Raw genomic sequence first — 25,917 nt, 5'->3', positions numbered from 1 at the left:
AATTCTCTTGATTTTTCAAAATCTATTTGATAATTTTCCCTTAATGTCTAATCCGTAACAAAAAATTCCTCAAAAATCTTACCTGAGAAGGAATTAGATGATGTAAGCCATATGGATAAACCTCGGATCTGAAGTTCGTATTAAGGTCTTTATAATCTTTTTGAAAACTTTTTGGGAAAAATACTGCGAAATTCTTCTAAGACTTTTCAGAGCATGTCCCATCAATGCTTTATTAATTTTCGGAAATTTTGGATATATTTTCCCTAAAGGAAAGCTCTAGGGTAAGTACGCTAAATTCCGGCCAGCTTGCAATTTCGGCCACCTTTTTTGTTCCTCGAATTTCCATAAACTTTTAGATTTTACGTACTCTAGAGATTATACAATGCAAAAGAATAACAAAAAATGTAGCTTCGACTAACGAGATGACGTGAAAAAGATATTGGAAGAATTCCCAAGGGGGAAGGAAATATGAGAATGAAGGTGGCCGAAATAGGGCACCAAAGATATGTCTATATTTTTATTCATTTTAAAATGTATTAAGAATGATTTTAGACTAAATAAAGACGGTAAACTCTTTAAAAGGTTCCAAGCAACACTTTTTAAGAAGAAAGAATAAAAAAAAATCATTTTGAATTTAAAATATTACATTTCAAACTTGAGACTTTGACGCTTGCATGCAAGTATGCCGAAATTTGGCACACTTACCCTATCTCTCTTTTACGAAATCTTTAGAGGATTTTAGGAGCTTTAAAAGCTTGAGGAAAATTGCTATCGATTCGATAGTGTCGAAAAGCTATCATTCTACCCCCGGTCCCAACGGCTGAATTTTTAGGATTTTTAAATGAAAATTTCAGAAAATATAGTTTAAATGTTGTACTTTTATATTCTTAAGAACTTAAAAAAAATAAAAATTTATCATGTTAAAAATAATTAGAGAAAATATTGTGTTTCCAGTTTTTTTTTGACCCACGTAACCCCGAGAAACCATTTGTTATCCTGTCTTTATAAACCTGGGTAAAATTCCATATTTTTCATAATAAAAAGAAACAAAATTACAAGTATTAAAAAGTTTTAATTAATAAATTTGTCATACAAGATATTTATTTTATTTTAATCTTGATGAAAATATACAGGGGCCGTTAAAGTAATAGAGTCAGCCTGGTACAGATGCCTACTTACAAAAGATATTTAGTTACTTGAACTTATACACGATATATTCTAATGCTTCTTTATTATTTTTATTTTGCAACCGTTTACACTTTTCTGACGTAAAGAGATGTAATGAATGTTTGCTAAATCTTAGACTTTTCTATAAATCTATTCCATTAGAATTTTAAAAATTAACCAAGTTATTTATACATGATTTTTTTTAATAAGAATTATGGGATTTATTTTATGTTTGACTCTATTATTTTAGCGGTTACTGCATTATAAAAAAAAAGACGACGACACCGACACTGATGTGATACACTTTAATTTATTATTGTCACTCAATAAGATAGTATTAATCTTTTAGTGAGGTATTTAGATTAAAAAATAGTGTACTTTTTCAATTTTTTTTGTGTATTAATATTTTTTTATTACGACAATTAGAAAAAGCTTGTCTTATTACACCCTCGTTGTTCTGTTAGAATGAATATGCTAGGCAGTATAAATTTTTGGCGGGCTTTGAAATAAAGAAAAATCGTTATAATTAGCATTTTCCATTGGTAGGTGCCTTTGGACGGCATATTTTGCTTCGTCCGTTCGATCCGTAAACGATATTGCATGAAAATGTAAAGTAACCACAAGTGGATGATTTAGTGTAGTAGGTTGATTCGAAATTCTTAGTTTCTGCTGGTGGCTTTTTGGTGTCATCTATGCTTCCTGTTACGGATTTTGTGACTGTGACATAGCTATCAGGTTTTTTGTTACTGCCTTCGTTCTTGGCGTTGATCTCATGATGCTTAGAAGGTAAAAATCGTGTGGTAATTTTCTTTGGTTCTAACGTTGGAAGAACTTTTGGTGTATGGCCATTGGCTTTCTCAGCACGCTGATCATCGATCTTTCCGCTAAAACCTTCTGGAATTTTTTCTGTAGTCGACGAAGGGTAGTATTGTGTATGCCCATTTTGTTTTTGAATAAGACGGAAATTATTTGTACCTACGACCGTAGTTTGTTGCTTCTGATCACCAAAATTTTGACTGAAAGTGTGAATGGGCTTAGGAGTTGGAATTCCAACGGGTGGTGTCTCAACATCTGCCCCTCCATTCGATGATTTATGCTCTGATGTTGCTGATTTAGCTTCAGGAATTGTCTCATAGTCCTCATCACTGTACTCATCTTCATCTTCATATTCATCTACTTCATCTTCAGCTACTGCTGCAGCTGTATTGTTTGGTAGTTGATAAGCTACAAAAAAAAAAAAACAATCATTCATGCAAAAAAAAACTACATATGCAAATATGTTCAGATATATAATACTGACAAACACTTTGATGGGATGCTCTTAACTTAAGATCAGCGGTATTTAGGGCTCCATTTGAAAGAGGTAGCGATTCCCTGAAAGAAAGACATATTATCAATTTTTTTTGTTATTTTTTATTGAAGCATAGAATTAGTAAACCTATTTGGTCTTTGGAATTGATCGATAGTTTGGAAAACTGCGCGATTTTGCTCCCTATATTGATTCACTTGTTCCTTTGTCCCGGAAGCACCTTGGGCAGCTCCATGATAAGAAATACCGTATCTGTTGGGGATTACAAAATCATTGAATACAGAAGTTTAAAGTGTACTATTCATACGCAAATATTTACTTGAAATTTCCATTAATCTGTGACTGACTCTGTCCTGAGTAAGAGGAAGCTTGTGCTGAAGCTTGGCCACCTCCATTGAATACTGTATGTTGACTTGATGCACCATCATCAGGTCGGAAACCAATTTGTGCCTGAGAAGATGTCTGACCTGGCCCACTAGCTTGAGCGTCAGCCAATCCACCCTTTTCATTCGCTTGTACCTGTTTGGTACGATTACAAATTAGTGGTAGGATTCCGATCAAAAAACCGATCAAAAGTATATTTTTTTATAATAATTTCCTTTGATTAATTTAGTGGCAAAAGGCCGGACTTGGCCCGCAAACTATTGGTTAATAGACTTAAATAGCATTGTAGGTCACTCAGAGCAAAAGCGGTCTATTTTATTAGGAAGATGCATATGCGATAGTCGACTGTAAAGTTTTAAAGTTTGAAAGTGTTGTGTGATACCAAAGTTATACTACAGAACCACAGGAAGTAAAGTGAACTAAGTGACAAAAAACGTATGCAGGAAATACCTCAGATTGACTTTCGTGATTTACACCGCCACTTTGGGATGATGCTGAAGTGCCTCCAGTTTTCTCATTAACAGAAACCTGTGACTGTGATTTAGCTGCACCTCCGCTACCCTGAGCTGAACTCATTGCACCATCCTTATTACCTGTTACTTGAGCCTGAGCAGCACGATCTTTATCAGAAGTCTGTGCATTGGCACTAAACGATCCGCCAGAACTGTACGATCCTGAAACTTGAGTTTGTGCTACGCCGCCTGCTCGCTTTCCTTGAGCACTGGCTGTGGCTTCACCTTCTTTAACTGCTGTTTCAGCCTGTGCAAAGGCATCATCATCTTCAAATCCAGTAACTGTGCCAGTATACTGACCACTTTGTATGAGACCTAAAAACAAGGTTTATTACTGAGTGATACCTAGTCCATGCCTTCAATAAACATTTACCACCACCGGGAATGTAACCACTAGGATATTGAACACCACCAACGCCTCCTGGATACTGAACACCACCAACTCCCCCAGGGTATTGTCCACCAACTCCTCCTGGATATTGACCACCACCAACTCCTCCAGCACCAGCGCCAGCACCTCCTGGATATAGTCCACCAGCACCAGCACCTCCTGGATATTGACCACCTGTGCCAGCGCCTCCTGGATATTGACCACCTGTGCCAGCGCCTCCTGGATACTGACCACCAGGAACTCCTCCAGCACCTCCTGGATATTGTCCGCCAGGAACTCCTCCAGCACCTCCTGGATATTGTCCACCTGTGCCAGCACCTCCTGGATATTGACCACCTGTGCCAGCGCCTCCTGGATATTGACCTCCAGCTCCAGCACCTCCTGGATACTGACCACCAGGAACTCCTCCAGCACCTCCGGGATATTGTCCACCGGGAACTCCTCCAGCGCCTCCGGGATATTGTCCCCCGGGAACTCCTCCAGCACCAGCGCCTCCGGGATATTGTCCACCGGGTACTCCTCCAGCACCAGCGCCTCCGGGATATTGTCCTCCGGGTACTCCTCCAGCACCAGCGCCTCCGGGATATTGACTACCAGGAACTCCTCCAACACCAGCACCTCCGGGATACTGTCCAGTTCCAGGAACTCCTCCAGCGCCTCCGGGATATTGTGCGCCAGGAACTCCTCCAGCACCTCCGGGATATTGTCCACCAGCAGCTCCACCAGTGCCAGCACCAGCATCTCCTGGGTATTGACCACCAGTTCCAGCGCCTCCTGGATATTGACCACCAGGAACTCCTCCAGCACCTCCGGGATATTGTCCACCAGGAACTCCTCCAGCTCCTCCGGGATATTGTCCACCAGGAACTCCTCCAGCACCTCCGGGATATTGTCCACCAGGAACTCCTCCAGCTCCTCCGGGATATTGTCCACCAGGAACTCCTCCAGCACCTCCAGGATATTGTCCACCAGGAACTCCTCCAGCACCTCCGGGATACTGTCCAGTTCCAGGAACTCCTCCAACACCAGCACCTCCAGGATATTGTCCACCAGGAACTCCCCCAGCACCTCCAGGATACTGTCCAGTTCCAGGAACTCCTCCAACACCAGCACCTCCAGGATATTGTCCACCAGGAACTCCCCCAGCACCTCCGGGATATTGTCCACCTGGAACTCCTCCAGCACCAGCACCACCGGGGTATTGACCACCAGCAGCCCCACCAGCTCCAGCACCAGCACCTCCTGGATATTGACCCCCAACTCCTGTACCACCAGGATACTGTCCAGTTCCAGGAACACCTCCGGTCCCTGAACCCCCAGGGAATTGTCCACCGGGATATTGTCCTGGGTATTGGCCACCAATTTGGCTTCCGGGAACCAATGGCGTTCCAGATCCTCCATCACCAGTAACTTGACCAGGATATTGCCCAGCTCCAGGCACACCTCCTGCTGATCCACCAGTTGGGTATCCGCCAGATGGAGTTTGTCCCCATGTTCCAGGACCACCTACGCCAGGATATTGCCCAACTCCTGTACCACCAGGACTAACAGCACCAGAACCTCCAGGTCCATATCCACCAGGTGTTTTTCCACTTCCTGGACCAACAGGGGTTTGACCACCTGGATATTGTCCTGGGTATTGACCTGGAAGTTGTCCAGGACCACCTCCAACTCCATGACCAGATACACCATCACCACTAACTAATTGACCAGGCTTCGACGGTAAATACTGAGCTGATATTTGTGGAGTTGCACCTCCTGGACAACTGATGGTCAGACAGAGAATAGTCGGAGATCCTGTTGGTCCTGTGGGTGTCCATAATGTTACATCACCAGATCCAATACCGGGAATTGCGCCAGATGGACCAAGTGCACCATTGGTACCGCTTCCTGAAACAATATTTCTCTCATTAGAACGAGAAAAGCAAGGTATTTACATGTATTTAAACTACCTGGGCGACTCTGTCCATTTGGAGGAAGTCTAATGGCTTGTCCTGCTTGGCCTGAAGTTCCAGGTTGTGCACCAGGACCCATGCCACCAGGAGTTTGACCAGTCTGACCAGATAAACCATTTCCTCCCAAAGTACCGGGACCACCATTATATACACCTCCTGCTCCTGGGCTTCGGCCTGGTTGATATGTAGTACCTGGGCCAACACCTGGCTGATATCCAGTTCCTGGAGAACCTCCAGGACCTGGATAACTTCCACCTGGTGTATAACCTGGTCCCCCTGTTGTACCGGCAGTTGGTCCTCCTGAAACTCCAGCACCAGGCCCTCCTGGTCGATATTCGCCACCGTCTGTAACTCCAGTACCAGGTACTTGTCCTCCAGGGGATGAAATTCCTGGCCTACCGTTGCTTCCATCAAGATGACTTGGTACACCCCTACCGCCATCAGCTCCATTACCGCCAGATGGTCCACGTCCATTTACGCCCCCAGAAACTCCACCAGTTCCCCCTGGAAATCCACCAGGTGCTCCTCCTGGATACCCACCAGGTGCTCCTCCTGGATACCCACCAGGTCCTCCTCCTGGATATCCACCAGGTCCTCCTCCCGGTGCGCCTCCTGGAAGTCCACCTGGTCCTCCTCCTGGTGCTCCACCTGGATATCCACCAGGTCCTCCTCCTGGTGCTCCTCCTGGATATCCACCGGGTCCTCCTCCTGGTGCTCCTCCTGGAAATCCACCTGGTCCTCCTCCTGGTGCTCCTCCTGGAAATCCACCGGGTCCTCCTCCTGGTGCTCCTCCTGGATATCCACCGGGTCCTCCTCCTGGTGCTCCTCCTGGAAATCCACCTGGTCCTCCTCCTGGTGCTCCTCCTGGTACTCCTCCTGGAAATCCACCGGGTCCACCTCCACCTGATACTCCTCCTGCTGTACCGCCTGATACTCCCCCTGGTGTTCCACCTGGTACTCCTCCTGGCGTTCCACCTGGTCTACCGCTTGGTAATCCACCAGAAATTCCTCCAGGTGTCCCATTTGGACCATATCCAGGCTGAAATTGGCCAGTTGGTCTACCAGATCCATCGACAGTACCACTAGGGTATCCACCGGGAGAACCATTTACACCAGGTTGGTATCGTCCAGCAGGTAATCCTGTTTGACCAGCATGTGCTCCTCCGGTTCCTACTCCTTGGGTTCCTGGACCACGTCTTTCGTCTGATACGCCGGGTCTTGTGTCTGTCCAACGACGTCCGTCTGGTAACTGAAGCTTATCTATAATTGGGCGGCCTTGGCTATCCACAAGACCACTTGTTCTGCCATTTAAGCCAGGATGAAGAATAGGATCAGGACGAGTACCATCAAAAGATCCACTTCCAGCCGCTCCACCCACACAATCACCACAATCTCCGCCAGCAGACTGACTTTGAGCTTGTCCCATGCCATTGGAACCAGCTGTATATTGGGAAATCCAAGTCGATTTACATTACATCTGTTACAATTTTCGCTTTTATTAGCAAGTTTACATTAAGTGAACCTTACCCACATATGCTCGTGTTCCATGCTGAGTAGCTTCCGCTTCAGCTTTTCCTTCATTTTGCACAGTACCAAAATTCAAGTATTGAGACTGTGTCTGACCACGATGGCTGCAAGAATCGTTGATCATAATCGATACCGAAATACATAAAAGTATTTACATTGGACACTTACTATCCTCTTCCGTAAGCATCACGCCTGAATCTAAAGCCATCTTGGAGAAGGGATGCAATGTGTTCTGGACTTCCTACAACCGCATTTGGGTCAACTTGCTGGGCCTGGCGAGAGCATGTGTATTTATTTTATCAGTTCTATGGGATTGTAAAAACATATTACGGACAATGGGTTAGTAAAAAAGTTCAGGGTATCTGATTTATTTGGGTTTAAGGGTTTTATATGTTTAAATTGAGTGTTGCATATAAACATTTAAATGTATATGCATTAAAAGAGAAATAATTTTTTTTCTTCCAAAAGATTCTGTGAGGAATTATGAAATCTTAAGAACCATTATTCGTTTTTTTTTTTCAAACAAAAAACGATCACTAACCAATCGTTGGTTTGCTATATTTACATCTCCCTCAATTCACTTGTTTATGAAGAAAGTTAAGTGGTTCATAAGTGTGAAGATAAAGTATCAGTAATATAGTGTGAGAATTTGGAGAGGGAAGTGACCAATAGGCCAAATGTTAAAAAGAATGAATTAAACGCCAGACATACAAACTATTTCTGTGAAAAGATCGAAATTGTATTTACCAAAAAAATCATTTAGAATGAATGGTCTCTATGGAATATGTAAATATAATTTGTAAAATCAAGGGGAAACATTATGATTAAAAATCTGTACACCACTTTCAATTCATCATCAGTTTATTAAATTAAAACTGTTCTCAGATTATATTTTAAGTTTATAGTAAAAGAGAAAGAAAATAATTTAAATTCTATACAAAATTTTGTAGGGGATACTGGGGCATAACCGAACATGGGGTAGCACCGAACATTGATTTTTATTACTAAACTACTTGGACTATGATGACTCTGAAATCTAGTATCTAATTTTAAAAAAATCATAGTGTTCGCTGCTACCTCGTTTTCGGTGATGACTCAATTTCCTCTAATTCTCTATGTTTTTGGTTAGTTATTAATTTGGCAGGAAAATAAAAACTAATGATTACAAAAAAATTGAAATCACTAGAATTTTCAATTACTTGTACAGTTTTTAAAGATAAAGACACACTGATAAGGGAATAATACGTAAAAAAAAATATGTGAAATATCGGAAACTGAATACCGGAGAAGTTTGTGTATATCGATAGGGAACTCTCCGGTGATGGTCAGTGGATTTGAAGCCACTTCACAAAGAAAAAACACTTTTTCAATCTTTCCCAGAGCTTGTCTGTGTATATCGTTCTGAACAGACTCTGTCAATAAAGTAATAAGATTTGAGATCTCGTTTTTAATTGCATCGGAAATCCTTGGATCTGTAAAATAACATCACGCTGTAAATTTCTTAGTTTGAAAATTATTTTGCAAAAGGTTTTTTTGTGAATTTCCAAATTCCTTTCAAACTATTTCAGAAATTAAAGTACTATAGAAAAGGATATTGTTTTGAAGATTTTAAAGAGTGGCTCTGCGGATAAGTAAAGAAACAAGTTTAGAACAATTGTGCGGCGAAAATAGGAACAGACACGGCGAAATTTGGAATAGTCATGGAACACGGTCAATATAGTAAATTGAAATTGTAAGAAAATTATCATTGTGGCACTTTCGAAATTGGGTTTTTTCTCCTACTGGAACTGAGCCTTATCATATTATAATTTCACGTCACAATAGGTCTATGAAGCTAAATTATATCATAGTAAAGCTTATGCCCTAGATATACTTAAGACTGAAGCCGAGAGACGGTTTAGTGGAGTGATGGAAATGCAGTTCAACGTTCAACCATTATTTCGAATATAATTACGGTAAATCGTCTCCCGGATAATCCTCATGTTTGTCAAGAAGCTTAGTTTCATTTAAAAATAGATGGAAAAGCCTAATTTCAAAGGTGTCCCAATTCAAATGTGCTCCACTTTCCCTATGGCATATACAACAGACTCGGCGAGATTGGGAATAGTCAAAGACAATTAATTAGAATTCAGAAAATTAGTGGAATTATTTTTTTTCTCCAATTTTTTACAAACTCGCAGAACGCATTGACAGAACATTGACTGTGGCTGTTCTCAATTTCGCCGCGTCTGTTCCCATTTTCGCCGCGCGTTTATTCCAAACTGTTTTCAGTTATACTATATTAATAAGAAATCATATTTTTATGCCATGTTAAGCCTGATTTTTCGTCTAATAATTATTTTGATTAAATACGTTAATTTGGAATCATGTGTAATTTGGAACAGTGAGATTTCCTAACAATTTTAAAGGAAAGTCTTGTACTTCTTTGTGGCTTTCTTTTACTGTTTGACCATCTGAAGCTGTGAGTCTGAGACAATCTCAAAATATCAAAGTGGATATGATTCCAAAGGGTCCCGGTCAAAATCCCGAAATCCAAAATCCCGAAAGCCAAAATCCCGAATTTTTAAAAGTGTCATAGCTACTTCCACGATTGCACCCACGCTTTCTGGAGGCAAAGGGAAATCTTCTTTGTCTTGGAAAATTATTCTAAACATTTTCCCCCATATAATTTCATCCCTTTCAGGATTTCGAACATTCGGGATTTTGGCTTTCGGGATTTTGGCCTTTTCGGGATTTTGGCTGCCACCAATTCCAAATTACTCCATCTTACCCCAAAGGAAATTTATGTAAGGAAACACTAATCGATGTTCCTAGGCCGTCAGTGTATGACAGTTTTGGATAACTCTTTACTGTCAAATTTAAAAGGCTAAATATTCTCGATTATTAGCCTCAATCTAATTGGGTTTTAAGAATTACACTGTTTTCTTTTTTTAGATGTACACCACTTTTGCCCATAATGTCTCCCCCTTGTCTAATACACAAAAAAAACTTAGCAAAATGTGTCCTGACACTGAGGTCTAAGACTGATTTTTTTTGATAATTAAAAGGAGGGAATAGACTCATCGATATAATAGCATTATTGATAATTAAGTGAGAGAGATACAATTTCTATAATTGTTAGACTTACTTACAGATTTTACTATGTACCAGTTTTAGTTAAGATTATACGATGAGGCTAACACAAAAACATAAATTGATCTGAATTTCACTATCGATTGATGTATACATTTGCTCTTTTTTTTCAAATATATATGAAATCTTCAAACGATCTTTAATGAACAGAAGTATAAAATGACTAAAAAAGATATCGTTTGTAGTTATGTACATTTACATGTTCAGAAATAAGTATGATTTATTTGAAGATAGAGAAGTGTGAGATGAGAAAATGATGCAAACAAAATATTGTTTCAATGGATGAGGATTTACACATTAACTTGTCATATGGTTATCAAATTCAGTTCATTAATAATGTATAGGACACATAAATTTTTGTTCTAATTCCCTTGTCACTATATTTTTTTCTCTCTTCACAATTTGCTCTTGGTCACTTAAAGATCATCGTAGGTCAAATTTGAAAAACCTCCTAAATATTTTAGCATCTTCTCAGTTTCGGAACGCGTATAGCATTCAATCTAAGTTTTTTCAACAATCATTGTAACACATTTAATGAGATTTTTGCTGGATTTTTTTTTTAAATATAATAATAATTGCGGAAATAAGGATAATAAATTCAGATAAATTAGTTCAGATAGTGAAGATATTTAGTTAAGATAAATTTAAAACATAATATGAACTAAAAGTAATTAAATATTTAAAAAAAAGAAATTATCACAGTTAAGGGTTAGAAAATCTTAGACAGAACTTATGAAAAATGAAAATTTCTTACCGGAACAATTAAACATTTTCCAAGATGAAATGTTGACACAATCGCAGCAGAAAGTACCAATAAATGGAATTTCATTATGCGTCTGTAAGGAATTTACAGAGATTTAAATCTGGTACGGAAGTTGATTGACGAAAAAACAGCTGATAGTGAGAAAAGTTAATGATTTGCTTTATTTTACATAACGAAATTTTGTTTAAATTTTTGCACAAGCGTCCAACACAAAATTTGCGGCCACAAAGGGGTTATCTAGTCACCTCCTTATCATTTCATTTCATTTTTTTTTCACGCATGTTAAGTACACATTTAAGCATAATAATTGTACAAGAATAGAAAATATAATTCAAATATTCCTTCAATAAGTATATTTCATTGCGGTAAAAGTTGAAAGGAAACTCAAAAATTATTCTCACTTGAGAAAAAAAAAATTTCACTCACTGAGGCACTAAAGAAAATTACTCACTTTTTATTTAGAGAACAATTGTTTATATCAAAGTCCAATAAACTCCTCGCGATACTTCCTCATAGAAAAATATCTTTTTTTACATCATTATTCCTTACCTGAATTTTACGTTATGGTATAAAAAAAATAGTTCTGGATTAGCCACCAAATTTTAATCACATGCAGTTATTTCTTTTTTTTTGTCTCACAAACTTCATCCAATAAATCCTTTCAGGATCACAATTTTTTTCCAAAAACACTTTGTACACCAGGAGGAATTTTTAAGAGCGCTTTAGAAGATCTTATTAACAAAAGTCAACTGCCAAATTGTGAATAGGGAAAGAAATATTGAAGAAAATTCAACATATACAGCATATATATATGTACATATATATGTGTATATAGTTAAGGAAAAAGACTGCGACTGTTCAAAGGAACAGTTCACCAGCGAATGACTCGAGTACTTCTAGTGTTGGTTGCAAATACTGGCTGGTGAGCCTGGTTAGCGCGAGATGTCCGACTTCTGACCCATTTCAGTTCGTTGAGTCCCCACTTCTCAACTTTTAATTCCGACATCGTCAATTACCCACAGACATTCACATAATGTACACACCCGATAATTCATTTATGATTTGATCTGTTTTTTTTCTTAATAATTTATTCTCTTTAGCCGTTTCTATAGAGAAAGAATTTCCACTGCCAAATTCTTCCTGGGAATAGATAATCGAAAAGTACATAATACACTATATTTCTTTAATTGAAAAAGCAACAAATTGTAATTGAAATGCTTTTTTTAATGCATTGAGAAATTCCTCAACATCCCGATTTATGTAAGTGTCATTAATCTTTGGAAATTCCAAGATATATAAACAATCTATCGATACAAAGTCTTCATTTATGCTTGTGATCAGATAGGAAAAGTATGAACCATCTGGAGTGGAAATCACTCTAACACCGTGTCCAAGAATCTTCTTGTATTGATCGAATTCCAAGGTCTAAAGGATTGGGGTAAACTCGATAAAGTTAATATCGGACAACGTGTAATTTCGACCAAATCTATTTAAGATTAAGACAACTTTTTTAAGATTTGATAAAAGGAGTGCAAAAAGCGTCCCATGCTTTGCGTAATACGGGCTTTAGACCTAAGGCTTAGCCAAATGGCTTAACTTCTGTAATTTCTTATCAATCACGATTTTTTGGAAAAATTTAACTTAGGATTGGATTATTAAAGATTAATGACCTATTTGGCTCTTAAAAGCAACGAAATTGCCCGCTATTTAGGATTTTGAGACTTTCAGAAACTAGGCTAAACCTCTAGTTTGAAGACGTTCTAATGCTCGAACTCGTGACTTAGATGCTATACCTCAAAAGTGATGCAAAACCGTTTACCGGTTCACACTCGATTTGAATCGATTTAGAAATCACTCAAAAGATCGTCCAAAGGAGCTAAAGAGTAATAGAGGAAACTGGGGCACCACCAAACACGGGGTAGCATTAAGTACTGCAATTTTTTAATCTCGACTTTAAAGGACAAGACTTATAGAAACTTATAAGCATTATAGGGATGCTTATCCACTCAAGAAATGGTCGAGATAGTCCAAGTAGTTTAGAAATAAAAAAAATACTGTTTGGTACTTACTTCGTGTTTGGTTGTGCCCCATTTTCACTTGATTTTCGGACAAATAATTACTTATCCGTTCATAATCTGCTTATTACCGGTTCATAACCGATTGAAACCGGTTCAGACTTGTCAGAAGAGGATTTCGTAGACTTTTTCCACTAGACAATTTCTTCTGAAGTTTAATGGTTCACAACCGGTTTGAAGTGATTTAGAAATCACTTTAAAAATCGCTCAAAGTAGCTAAGGATTTTCAGAGAAAACTTACTTATCGGTTTTGAACTGGTAATGAACTGGTTCTTATTCGATTGAACTCAGTTTAGGCTTATCAGGAATTCCAAGACCTTTCCCATGAGTCTATATGAAACTATTCGGTTGATAAATGCACATTCTACAGCTTTTTTTTATAACCTTTTTTATGACCTTGAAAAACCGTTATCATGAATGATTAAATAGTACTTTTGTATATGGACGAAAATTTGAGAAAGAAAGGGTTGCGAATTGTGAATTTAGATTTAATTAAATTTTCTTGTCTATAAGATATGTCGAATAGATGAAGTTTGAGAAAAAATTGCATTCTGCTTGAATTTCTGCGTCCATGGAGTCTAATGGATCCGGAACGCCTTTTAGATCAGAATAATTTCATGAAATCAAAATTCACATCCCTTTCTTTCTCAAACGTTTTGCGCGTGTCTATCCTACTCTTTCGTATTTAAAATTAGTCTGAACTAAATTGAATTTGTTGTGATGTTCAATAGAAGAAGAAGAGGGTGAATGAGTGAGATAGACTTATGCAAAACATTTGAGAATGCAAAGGATATGAATTTTGATTTCATGAAATTTTCTTTGTAATTTTTTTCTTCTATTTGATTTGGGCAAATTTGGATTCCATTATTCATTAGAAAAGTCTTTAATCAATTTGGAACGCGTTTAATAGGTCATAAAAATTTAAAGCGATTACGAACTTATAGTAAATTTTTATTACAAATTTGACTGTACGACATCTATTCGATTTTAGGTGGGTTTTAAAGAAAACTAGTTGTTTGAAATCGGCTATGAACTCTCGATTACACCGAAGATAAATTGAAAACTTTACGGAAAACTTCCGTGATTTCTTATCAAACTTTGCTATCTTTTTTATGCCAAATAACACTTTATTAAATTCATTTTCCAATTCTTTTGCGGATTTTTTTTTAACCATCAATGACCCTCTTATAAACATCTTCTTTTTCTATTTTCATGACGTTATGAGAAGGGCATAAGCTGGTGCATGTATTGTAAATTTAGAGAACTCGAACGCATGGTATACCAAGAAACATAATACTATGTAATATGTTTTTCAAATGAAACCCTTTTTAACAATTTTGTCACACGCTCAAATTATTTTGATGCTTTTGTGCTTGTAATTTTCATTATCAAATAATTGATTTCAATTAAAATCAATTATCATTATTACATAAATGCTTTATAAATGGAAAGAAGTCATAATATTTGTTATACATTCTTGTTTCTGATAAAGGGCATGAATGAGACGTAATATGAGAGAGAGAGATGATAAAGTATATAAGTGGGAGAAGGGAAAATTGATAGAATTTTGAAACATTTATCTTAACTTGAACCTGTATAATTAGTTACAAGACATTACTTCTTAATCAATTTGTAAAGTTGCTTATTTATATACGAGTGTACTGAAGCATAAAATCATTACCATCGAAGTACATTATTTAGTAATATTTTGGCAAAAAATGCAGTTTTTAGTCGGTTTATAGTTGATGATGCTGAATGAATATTGAATGTGGGAAGAAAATTAATGCAAATAATATTTTCTGCAACAGTTACAATAGGCGCGAAGAATTGATGGTGATCTCCATCTTTCAGCAGCACCAATCCTAGTAATGACATATTGTCTAACAGGGCCAATTAGTTAAGGTATAAATTTAGTTCTAAGATGAAATATATGAATTTTTCGATCGGATCAACTAGGTAAACCTTCACATGCCACAAAAGATGAATACAATAGTCACATTTGTGATTGATAGCTGATCATATTTGCATGCAGTATCTCCCAAGTTCACCTAATTGCAATTTTTTGTAGTTTTTTTACATGTTACATCCATTGCGTCTAATATGCTAATTTTCCAAGTAATATGCAAATAAATAATTTGATTTACTGTTAAAAAAAAAACTAAAAATTTTGTGATATGAATAGGGGAAACTGGGGCACCACCAAACACGGGGTAACACCAAACACTGCAATTTTTTAATAGGATATTCGACTTCAGAGGACAAGACTAATACAAATTTTTAGGCAATATAGGGATGCTTGTTCACTGAAGAAATGGTCGTGATAGTTCAAATAGTTTAGAAATAAAAATTAGTGTTTGGTGCTACCCCGTGTTTGGTGGTGCCCCAGTTTTCCCTAAAGCTCTGGCTTGGTTTTGCATTTATATTACATGTTTTTGCATATTTTGAATATTCAAAATTGGCCTAGGCTATTTCGTTCATATTTGGATATATTTTGGAGGTAGTCCTGCTGAACATTTCGTCTTGGGAGATTATTCAACGTCAAAATTAAATCACTCAGAAGGGCCTAATTTTCAACGGATTCAGTTAAATTTGGCTTTTTTGAAAGGCCTTGCAATTCTTCACCCGACTGCATGAGTCATAATCTGTGATGGATCGGTAAAGTCGGTAAATATCTTTATTTTAAAAATACTTTTTTTCTATTTTTTTGTGGTCTGTCCCATAAATTCAAACGGTAAGATATATCGATTTCCGGTCTTCGATGATCCTTCTTAAAGTAAAACGTATTTTCCAATCGGTAATAAATCGGTAATGCATCGACATAATTTTCTGTATTTTTATGAATTGTTTTTTATTGCCCCTGGCACACTTTTAAGATCGGTAAAATTTTATGAAATCAAAATTCGCGTCTCTTTCTTTCTCACGAATTTTGCATATGGCTTTCGCATTTGAAATCTTTCGCACTTCAAATTCTATTGAGTTAAATTTAATTTAATGTGATGTTCAAAAGAAGAAGAAGAGTGCGCAAGAGCAGAATAGATATATGTAAAACTTTTAAGAAAGAAAGGAATGTGAATTTCGATTACATGAAATTTTCCTGATCTAAAGGGTATGCCAGAGCCATATGTATGTATCCACATTAAATGGTGTAGTTGATATGTTTCATTGTCAATTTCCATAAAAAATATTCAAATTCAATATAAAAAGAATAATGCTCAAAGTGCAATACTTTTTGTTTATAAACATGTTTTCAAATTTTCCTATGAGAGTGAGCGAGATGACTAGATCAAGATCTCACTCTCATTGAAATGTCAAAAATATGTTTACAAAACAAAAGTTATTCTGCTTTGGGCATAATTATGGCCAGCATACAATAACTTTTGTTTTGTAAACATGTTTTCATCATTTCAATGAGAGTGAATAAGATCTACCTCTCTCACTCTCACATACAATTTCGAATACAAATTTTCAAAATGTTATTAAATAAATTAAAAAATAAATAAAATAAATAAATAAAAAAATAAAATAAATTAAATAAATGTTATTGTGCGCTGGGCATAACAACTAAATTAAATTTAAATTTAAATCTTCTGTGACATCACTTTTTGTCAACTTTTCTTTAGTTCGAATTAAAAAAAAAAGCTGTACGGCAAAATATTTTTTTATTTGAATCCAAATCAATATTACAAATACAAAAACGATATCTCATACAAAATATTGATTTCTTACTTGACGAAAGTAATAAAAAACGAAATCTATAGACTTCTTTACAGTAAGAAGACAGCGATATTTTTCTGTGATATAAAATAAAACAAAAGTAATACATAATTCTTCACACTATCGAATGATTCTACAAAGCTGATTTACAATCTATCTATTAAAAATACTTTTTTCAAATAATCTTCTAGTTATGATACAAAAATTTTATAAAAATTGCAACATTCGGCCTTTAGTTAAGTTGTCTCTTAAATAATTTCAATTATTGGCATAACAACTACAATGTGAATTTTGTTTTTTTGAAATCTTCCTGTAGCTCCAGTATGTTCTTACAATAGATGTTATAACATAAGACTAGAAAATCTCGTCCATTACTACTTCTATTTATTATTATTTCTTAAAGGTATTGATCCCAATACGATGATTTTGTATTTATATTATTATATTCTTAGAGAAGTAATATTAAAAAAAATCATTATAATGACAATTTTGAAAAAAAAATCTTATAAAATTCCTCGCATCCTTATGTTACATTATAACGTAAATCGAATTAATTGCATATGACTTGAGGAATGCGTCTAACATAAATTTTTCAAAATATATATTCTAAATTTCCAAATATTCTAAAATCTATTAATATGATGAAAAAAAATTGCAAGAGTACCTTACTAATTTCTGATAGAACAATATCACAACTAATTTATTTAATACATTTTAGTCCACTGCATGCATTTTATTTTGCATGAAATATTTCTGGAAAAATGTAATTTTGAAATCAATCAAGCTTTTTTGGCAGAAAAATCAACAGGTTCCTCTTGGCAATTTTTTTCATTATCCAATACTTTAATTGGTGACTGAATAACACTCATTCGTAAGCATAATTCATCATTGTTCTCTTTTAAATGCGTTTTATAGGTTTCGGTGGAGTTGCTGGAAATTTTGATCTTTTTCTCCTTTTTCTGTGGCTTTTTCTCTAATTTAAATACAATTATACTCGAAGAGTTGCTAGCTATCTCTTGCCGTATCTTACTTCGATTACCCTTCTGGTGGCTCCTCATACATGATGATTCTTCGTGCTTATACAAGTAGGATTTTAGAGCAAAGGATTTTCCACAACGGTTGCATGAGTGAGGTTTTGTATTGGAGTGTGTTTGAATGTGAGCACGAAGATTGGACTTATCGGCAAAACATTTAGAACAAGTTGGGCACTGAAATGGTTTTTCCCCTAAACAAAATTGAAAAAAATCATGGTTACAATATTATTCTATAAGCAAATTTATAAGGATATTCATGTCGCTCAGAGCAAAAGTGGGCTATTTTAATATGGAAATGCATATTAAAGCCCCTTTAATTACCTGTGTGAGTGCGTATGTGACCTTGAAGAAGCCAAGGACGCGAAAAACATTTTCCACAATGAGGACATTCACATCCTTGATTGTGAGTCCTTACATGCATTGAAAAAGCTGGCATGGAAACGTAGACTTTATCGCAATGTGGACACCGTCTGGCTTTCTTGTCCTCCAAAGATCTATATTTTTGGCGAAATAGAAAAATAATTTGATTAAATTTTCTAAATAATATACGCTATAAAGCTTTAAATATTCTCAGGCTGCTCCTGGAAAATATTTAGCTAGTAAAATCGCGCTTATATCATATGGTAGTCAATATATTACAACCCGATTTATGTAAATTCTTCGTTCAATAAAATTTAGGACCAATAATGGAGTTTGAACACCACCGGCAAAACTCAAGAAGCAAAATAGCTGACTTATAGAACCAAGTATTAAACAAGTCTTTTAGTGCACTTTTAAAAGACTTAAAGTGATAATTTTCTGTTGAAATTCCTATAGAAGCTCTTAAGATCCTTAAGAGTGCGCCACTTTACTTATAGTAATCTCAGTGATGGAATCAAGGGCGTTATAAGCAAATAAAAAGATTTTTGGTTCTATAATGCCTTACTTAAGGAATTCTACAAGACTATATTAAGAAAAAAAAATGCTTCTTGGGAAGTGACTTTATGCATCTTCTTTTTTGAAAGCCCAAAAGAACTAATTGTGCATTTATCAAACAATCCTTATAAGGCATAGCAAAAGAAAAGTTGAAGATGATTTATGAATTAGATTATGATATATTCAATTTCTTATACAGCATTAAAAACATTGGGCCACTGTATGTCTATTCCACTCTTTCGCATTCAAAATTGGACTGGATTATTTTCAATTTGTTGTGACGTACAAAAAAAGAAGACTGCGACAGGAGGTGACAGATATAGGGGAAACTGGGGCACCACCAAACAGTGGGTAGCACCCGTAGCACCAAACACTAATTTTTATTTCTAAACTACTTGGACTATCTCGACCATTTCTTCAATGAACAAGCATCCCTGTAGTGCCTATAAATTCCTATAGGCCTTGTCCTCAGAAGTCAAATATCTGATTAAAAAATCGCAGTGTTTGGTGCTACCCCGTGTTTGGTGGTGCCCCAGTTTCCCCTAATGCAAAACATTTGAGAATGACAGGGATGTGAAATTTGATTTCATGAAATTTTTCCTACCTAAAAGGTGTGACAGAGTCATAAAGGATTATCTAAAATTTATTTATGCAAATAATATCAAATCCATGATCCTAAACTTTTGTTTTTTTGTAATGTTGATGGTTTGAAATGATCCTTCATCACCAAATTTTATAGGCTAAATATTTTTAAAGGACCAGCCTATATCTATTTTAGGTATAACAACGCACTAAAAGTAGAATTAGGGTAAAGTGATATAATTTGGAATTAGTGTTACAAGTTGGACAATTCGCCGGTACAAGTTGGACATGGGTCTTTTCTTGATAAATACAGTACAAAATTTGTTTTTAAGTACAAGGAACCAAATTATAATACTAAAGCATTGAAAATATACAAATAAAAATGAAGTACTAAATTTATCAACACAAAAAGCCCTGTCCAAATTGTACCATTGTCCAACTTGTACAACTGTCCAACTTGTACCACTTTACCCTAATAAAGCTTTCCAATTTTAATGCCTTCCACTAAACCCTTTTGATCAAGAAAATTTCATGAAAGCAAAATATAATCCCTTACTTTGTCTAACGTATTACATACGTCTATCCCACTTATTCGCACTCTTCTTCTTGTGAGCATCACAAAAAAATCAATTTAGATTTGCATGTGACAGAACGAAATAGACGCGTGCAATACAAGATCAAGAAAAACTTAGAAATTTTGTTTTTATGAAGTTTTCTAAACCAAAAAGTCTTGTGGGTTTGATGTAATATTATTTTACATTTAGATTAAAAGGAAACTGTACCAAATTTCGGACATTTTGCAGATTTGCTTTTCAGATCTTCCGGTGGTCGTCAGAGACCGGTTCTTTTTCTTAAATCAAAAGAATTTGGCTTTTCACCGAAGCTTTCGATCCTTGGTAGGGGAGACTGGGGCAGATTAGCCAACAAATTCAATTTTTCTTTGTCTATTATAATTTGTGAAAAACGTGCTTGCATCAAATTGATAAATATTTCAATGAGTAGGGAGGAAGTTAATTACTCTGAATAAGTAGTAGTTTGCTCAATATTCTTTCTCAAGGAAATTATGAAATTATAACACTCAACTGTGTAATTCCGCCCCGACTTCATCCGGGGATTGGATAATGTTTTCATCCTTATAATTTTTCTCGACAAATTTTGGAACCTTCTCTTACTGTACTTAATTGGAATCTTTTAATTATTTGGAAATAATTTTTGGACTACTTACAACTACACTTACAAGCGTCGAAAGTTTTGGAAAAATCTGCATTTTTTTTAATTTGTGAAAAAGAAGTTGTCTTTGACAAGCACCGGAAGATACGAAAAGCAAACAAAATCCTTCAAATTTCCAATACTAAAAATATGGATATTGCTTTGTGTGTGGTATATCGGACACCAAGTCTCTTGAAGTCCCTTGCCTTTTCAGGACTCTTCTAAAGATTTTTTACAGAATCCTGTTTCTTTCACATTGTATAACGTCTAAAAATGTGAAAAAAATTATGGAATTTTGAGAAATAAAGCAAGTGTCCGATATTTCAAGATGTCCGAAGTTCGGCGCAGTTTCCATATGATGTTTAAAGCAGACTAAGTGAAATACGAAAGAAAGGGAATATAATGCTTAATGTTGAATTAAAACTCTGAAAAAAAAGTTTTGTTAAACTCACAAATGTATCTTGCTAAAATTTTGTCAAAAGAATTTTGTCTACCAATTTGACAAAGCCTTTTTTCACATTGTATATAGAATAACATCCTTTTGACTAACTTCTAACAACATTCAGTTGGCCGATGATTTAACAAAACTTCTGCATATTCCGTATTAAGGCGTCTACACATTGGGAGCAATTTTCGTCAAAAATTGCGTTTTTGACAGAAATTTGACGTTTCCCCCTACAACGCTGCAGGGAATTTCCTTCAAAAAAGCAATTTTTGACAAAAATTGCTCCCAATGTGTAGAGGCTATTAAAGAGCACCCTTTTGACAAAACGTTTTTGACAGACGTCTATAGACGAGGGTGGGGCAGTTTCTCATACGCATAAACTTCAAAAATACGCAAAATTGTACTGCATATTTTAAAATAATCAATGCTTAAGAAAATCTATCGATACCTACTTTAAGTATTGTTCATTTTCATTTCGCAAATGAGTCTTTAATAATAGTTAGTTCAGCTGTGTGAAACTGTCCCACCCTCCCCTATTCATCTTATTTTAAAGGACTAATCCACGACACGTTTACCTGTGAGTCTGACGATGTCTAGCTAAATTTGATGATGTTGAATATTTTTTTCCACATTCAGGGCAAACATGAATATCCTCTGCTTGATTGCCAGTACTCTCTGTCTTTATCACATTGATAAAATTTCCATCGACACTTGAATCAGAGCTTTGTGAATTTGCTTCAACATCCATTGCCACGTGGTCTGGTAGATTTCTCGATTTTCTTTTATCGAAAATTTTGTGGGAATACTTGTAGTTTGAGTCATTGTCTGAACTTAAAGTTGATTCTAATGTTTGTGCTTTTGCCGCTGTGGAATGTTGCACAAAGGGAATTTGACGTGTGTCTAGTAGTAATCGGCTAGTCCATTGATTAAGCTCATAGGAATCATCAGAATCGGTCTGTGAGAATGATTCCGTGGAGTTATGGCGAAACATGGAAAGTGATTGTGTTTTGTATGTTGATGGTTCTGGCTTGGTATCCTCTATGTCATAATTTTCTTGAAAATTTTTTGTGCTGAGCTTTCCTGCAGCCAAGCTGACTTCCGCTAATTGTGTGAGGTTGTAGAGTTCATCTGGAACAGTGCGAGGTTCAATTTCATGAACCATTCTGAAATTTTAAAAGCAGAAAATTTATAAATTAATTCAATAAATTCTGAAAGTATAGGATTTTATTTTATAATATTCTTAAAGTATGATCGATGCTTCTATACCAATTAAAATTGCTGGTTCATGGGGCAAATGTGGACTTTAGGAAAAAAGGTGGAACAACCTGCTAAATGCGTCATGAGCATTTGGCAATTGGCCAGAAAATTCTGTATTTTCGGCTCTTTATCTTATAAACACACTTGCGTGTCAGATTTTTTTTTTATTCAACATCTACAGAACACAGGGCATTAACGTTTCCTCGTTTTGCTCAATGCGGGAGAAACATCTCAAGAATATACAGTCGAAGGAAATACTTGCATTTGCCGTATTACGCGTGCTTATTCACGATTGGAAAGAAAGAAAGCAATGGCTTACGATATTATAATTAAATTTAAATTTTGCAATATCACCCTTCTGTTGGCTATTGCACAAACTTAAATGCTCAAAGGTTTCCATAGTCCTCATTTTAGGGAGAAATTTACTGCCATCGACCTAGTTGTAGACTCTAGTAAAAATAAAACGTCCGCCAATGAAGCTTTTGAGAAGGTAGATCACATTAGATCACCTCGGTGAGACAAAGTAAGGTGTTACTCAGATTGTCTCATCTCTATACATGTCGTTCCACAACTACTTAAAACTAAGGCAGTACATTGAATTAAGTACTTATTAAGTACTTATTAAGTGCTTAATAAGTATGTATTAGCCGCTTTCAGAAAGGTTCAAAATGATCGAACTTTTTAATTTGAATCAGTGAACTAATTAACCTAATGGCCTCTTTTATGAGAAATTATCCCTAAAATGGAGAATTTAACGAATTTTGACGCGATTTACTTGAACATGTGGCAGCGATTTAGTTCAAATGCTCTATTTGTCTCACAATGTAATTGATGCCTCTCCACATTGCAAGAAATTGTCCACATGGAGCGTTTTGACACTTCTGGAGGTGATTTACCTGCTCACGTGCAAGGAGCTCACTTCAAAATGCTCCATTTTGATGAAAACTTCTCAAAATATAAATGCCATAATGGCTTCTACATACTGTAAAAAACTTTTGTTCGAATGGAATAGGATTTAGAAACTTTTAAGCGCAATTTACCAGTGCTGTGCAAGCGATTTTTATCCAAATGCAATATTCTGACACTTTTTGGTGTGATTTACTTGAATATGCTCAAGAAACCTACTCCAAAATGTTTTATTTTGATGAAATTTTCTTAAAATGTAGGCGCCATAATGGCCTCTTCTCATTGTGAAATATTTTGACAATGTGGAGCATTTTGATACTTATTTAGCGCGATTTATCTGCACATGTGCGAGAAGTTTTCATCAAAATGAATAATTTGACACTTTTTGACGCGAATAACCTGCACATGTATAAGCGATTTACTTCAAAATGTTCCATTTTAGTGAATATTTCTCAGAATGTGCAAAGACTAGAATCGCATCTGCATATTTTGAAATATTTTCGTCAACATGGAGGATTTTAAAACTATTTACCGGCTCTCATGCAACCGGTTTGATAAAATACTCCATTTTGATGAATATTTCTCACAATGTAGATGCCATAATGGTCTTTACGCATTCTGAAAAAAATCTACATGGAGTGTTTTGACACTTTTAACGTGTTACCTGCACATGTGCAAGCGGTTTTTCTTCAAAATGAAGAAGTTTGATACTTTTGGCCCGATTTACCTACACGTGTACGAAGACCTTACACCAAAATGCTTCATTTTGATGAAAATTGCTCAAAATGTGGTAGGTGGCGTAAGTGTTTCAAATGCATAGAGGCCATTGTAAAAAAAATTTGTCCAAATAGAGGATTTTGATATTAATTTGACGCGATTTACCTGCACATCTACAAGCGGTTTTCATCAAAATGGAGCACTTTGACACTTTTTGGGCCGATTTACGTGGACATGCACAAGAAGCTTACGTCAAAATGCTCCAGTTTGATGAAAATTGCTCAAAATGTAATAAGTGACGTAAATGTTCAGAATACAAAGAGACCGTTGTGAAGAATTCTTGTTCAACTGTAGGAATTTGATAACATTTGACTCATTTTACCTTCACATGTGTAAGCGATTTGCATCAAAATGGAGCATTTTGACACTTTTTAGTCTGATTAACCTGCGCATGTGCAAGAGGTTCACTTCAAAAAGCTCCATTTCATGAAAACTTCTCACAATGCGTGGAGGCCATTAAAAGATTAATTCCTTTTTCAAAGTTTTACGTCGCATCGAATGAGCTTTTACCTACCTGAGAGAAATTTTCCGTATGAGTTTGATATCCCAAAGAAACCTTTTAACTTCAAATGAACTATGGATATTATTAGCAAATCACTGAACCTTTTTTGCAATTATTTTTTTTTTATTTTGCAGTCCTAATATTACATTCACTTTAAAAATTGTCTTTTTTATAAAACGTGTCATATATATGTACTGGTATGGAAAAATTGAAGGGATTGGAGGAAACAGAAAAAGAAACACAGTGGTAAGATTAGAGAAAATTCTTTTCACGTGAACTCCAGGAGTGGTGTTTCGATCTCAAGAAGATTTGGAATTAGACTGCGCGTTGACAAGATGCTGAGATCATATAGGAGTCTTCGAAGGAATCCAATATATGCATGTGTTGCCTCCACAAGTATTTCTATATTTTATTGAAACACTAAGAGGCATACGCGATCTATTTTCGTACCCCCAACATTCATTTACGTGCCTCATGGCTTTTTTCCCTCGCGCTTAAGCATTCTCACACATCTTGCCAGAGATTTTCTTTCTTGTCCCTTGTTCTTAAAATCCACACTGTATTATCCTAGAGTGGATGGTGTTTTTTTCTTCATCATAAACACTATGCATGGTGGAAAAAAACTGCTGCTTGGGGGGACAACAAATTTAGATCTTTTTGAAATGAACCTTTAGGATGTTCTAAAAATTCTAATTTTGTGCAAGTTTTTCACAACTCTTTGTGATTACGAAAAAGCAGAATTTTATTATTTTTTTATGCAGGCTTTAATTTAAATATACAGTACTCAACATTACAGGTCTTTATAAGAGAAAGTATAGAGTTGAAAGGAAGTTAAAGTGCATTGACATTGAATGAGAGTGAGTTTACACCAAAAATAGAACCAATGTTTGTTAGAATAAGGTACAGCCCACATTTTCACACTTTCTGGTAAATGTTTGTTGGAAGAGCTTTTTATTCAGAACTAAAAGTGCCTTTTTTGAATATTTTCAATAGAAGCAATTTGCAATTAATATGGTTTTAAGGGTCTTAAGTCACTTTTAGTCCTATGGCTTATCTTCACTAATTTTTCATGACACAATATTTTTAGGAAAAATGAATATGAAGAGTAAATGATCCATTGGATTTAAAAAATTCATTAAAATAGCTTGTTATTTAGAAATCCGAACCCTTCGGAAACTGGACTAAGTCCCTCGTACTCCAATCTGAAACCTACATTAAAGAATTTAGATAGGGGAGGATCGGGCAGTTTCACGTTTACCCCTGAATTGCAAATTTGATTTTGATATCGCTCTTGAAATAAAGAAAAATTTGGCGGTAAAAGATCAGCCCAGACTATCATAGGGTAACATGTGGTATTTCTG

At 35.9% G+C, this 25,917-nt stretch overlaps 2 protein-coding genes across 3 annotated transcripts; both read right to left on the bottom strand.

Annotated features, from left to right (window-relative positions):
* Nucleotides 1–1,052: 1,052 nt before the first annotated feature.
* Nucleotides 1,053–11,888, bottom strand: LOC129800842 (collagen alpha-1(III) chain). 2 transcript variants are annotated; one of them, XM_055845525.1, is made up of 12 exons: nucleotides 11,690–11,888; nucleotides 11,132–11,213; nucleotides 7,414–7,517; nucleotides 7,246–7,349; nucleotides 5,716–7,158; nucleotides 3,746–5,653; nucleotides 3,311–3,687; nucleotides 2,796–2,995; nucleotides 2,606–2,728; nucleotides 2,468–2,541; nucleotides 2,143–2,391; nucleotides 1,053–2,073 (listed from the first exon to the last, which is right to left on the bottom strand). In XM_055845525.1, the coding sequence occupies exons 2-12, from the start codon at nucleotides 11,204–11,206 to the stop codon at nucleotides 1,694–1,696; spliced, it is 5,037 nt and encodes a 1,678-aa protein (XP_055701500.1). In that variant the 5' UTR covers nucleotides 11,207–11,213; nucleotides 11,690–11,888; the 3' UTR covers nucleotides 1,053–1,693. The 2 variants fall into 2 exon arrangements, with proteins under 2 accessions (XP_055701500.1, XP_055701499.1); XM_055845524.1 differs by having other exon boundaries at nucleotides 1,053–2,391.
* Nucleotides 11,889–16,855: 4,967 nt separating this feature from the next.
* On the bottom strand, nucleotides 16,856–24,880 carry LOC129800841 (oocyte zinc finger protein XlCOF6). Its single transcript, XM_055845522.1, has 4 exons — nucleotides 24,569–24,880; nucleotides 21,690–22,277; nucleotides 18,285–18,457; nucleotides 16,856–18,154 (listed from the first exon to the last, which is right to left on the bottom strand). The coding sequence occupies exons 2-4, from the start codon at nucleotides 22,274–22,276 to the stop codon at nucleotides 17,709–17,711; spliced, it is 1,206 nt and encodes a 401-aa protein (XP_055701497.1). The 5' UTR covers nucleotide 22,277; nucleotides 24,569–24,880; the 3' UTR covers nucleotides 16,856–17,708.
* Between the last annotated feature and the right edge of the window lie 1,037 nt (nucleotides 24,881–25,917).

This window comes from Phlebotomus papatasi, chromosome 2 (genome assembly GCF_024763615.1).
Source record: "Phlebotomus papatasi isolate M1 chromosome 2, Ppap_2.1, whole genome shotgun sequence".
NCBI lineage: Eukaryota > Metazoa > Arthropoda > Insecta > Diptera > Psychodidae > Phlebotomus > Phlebotomus papatasi.
The sequence above is the reverse complement of the archived record's forward strand: the minus strand, read 5'-3'. Positions and strand labels throughout refer to the sequence as shown.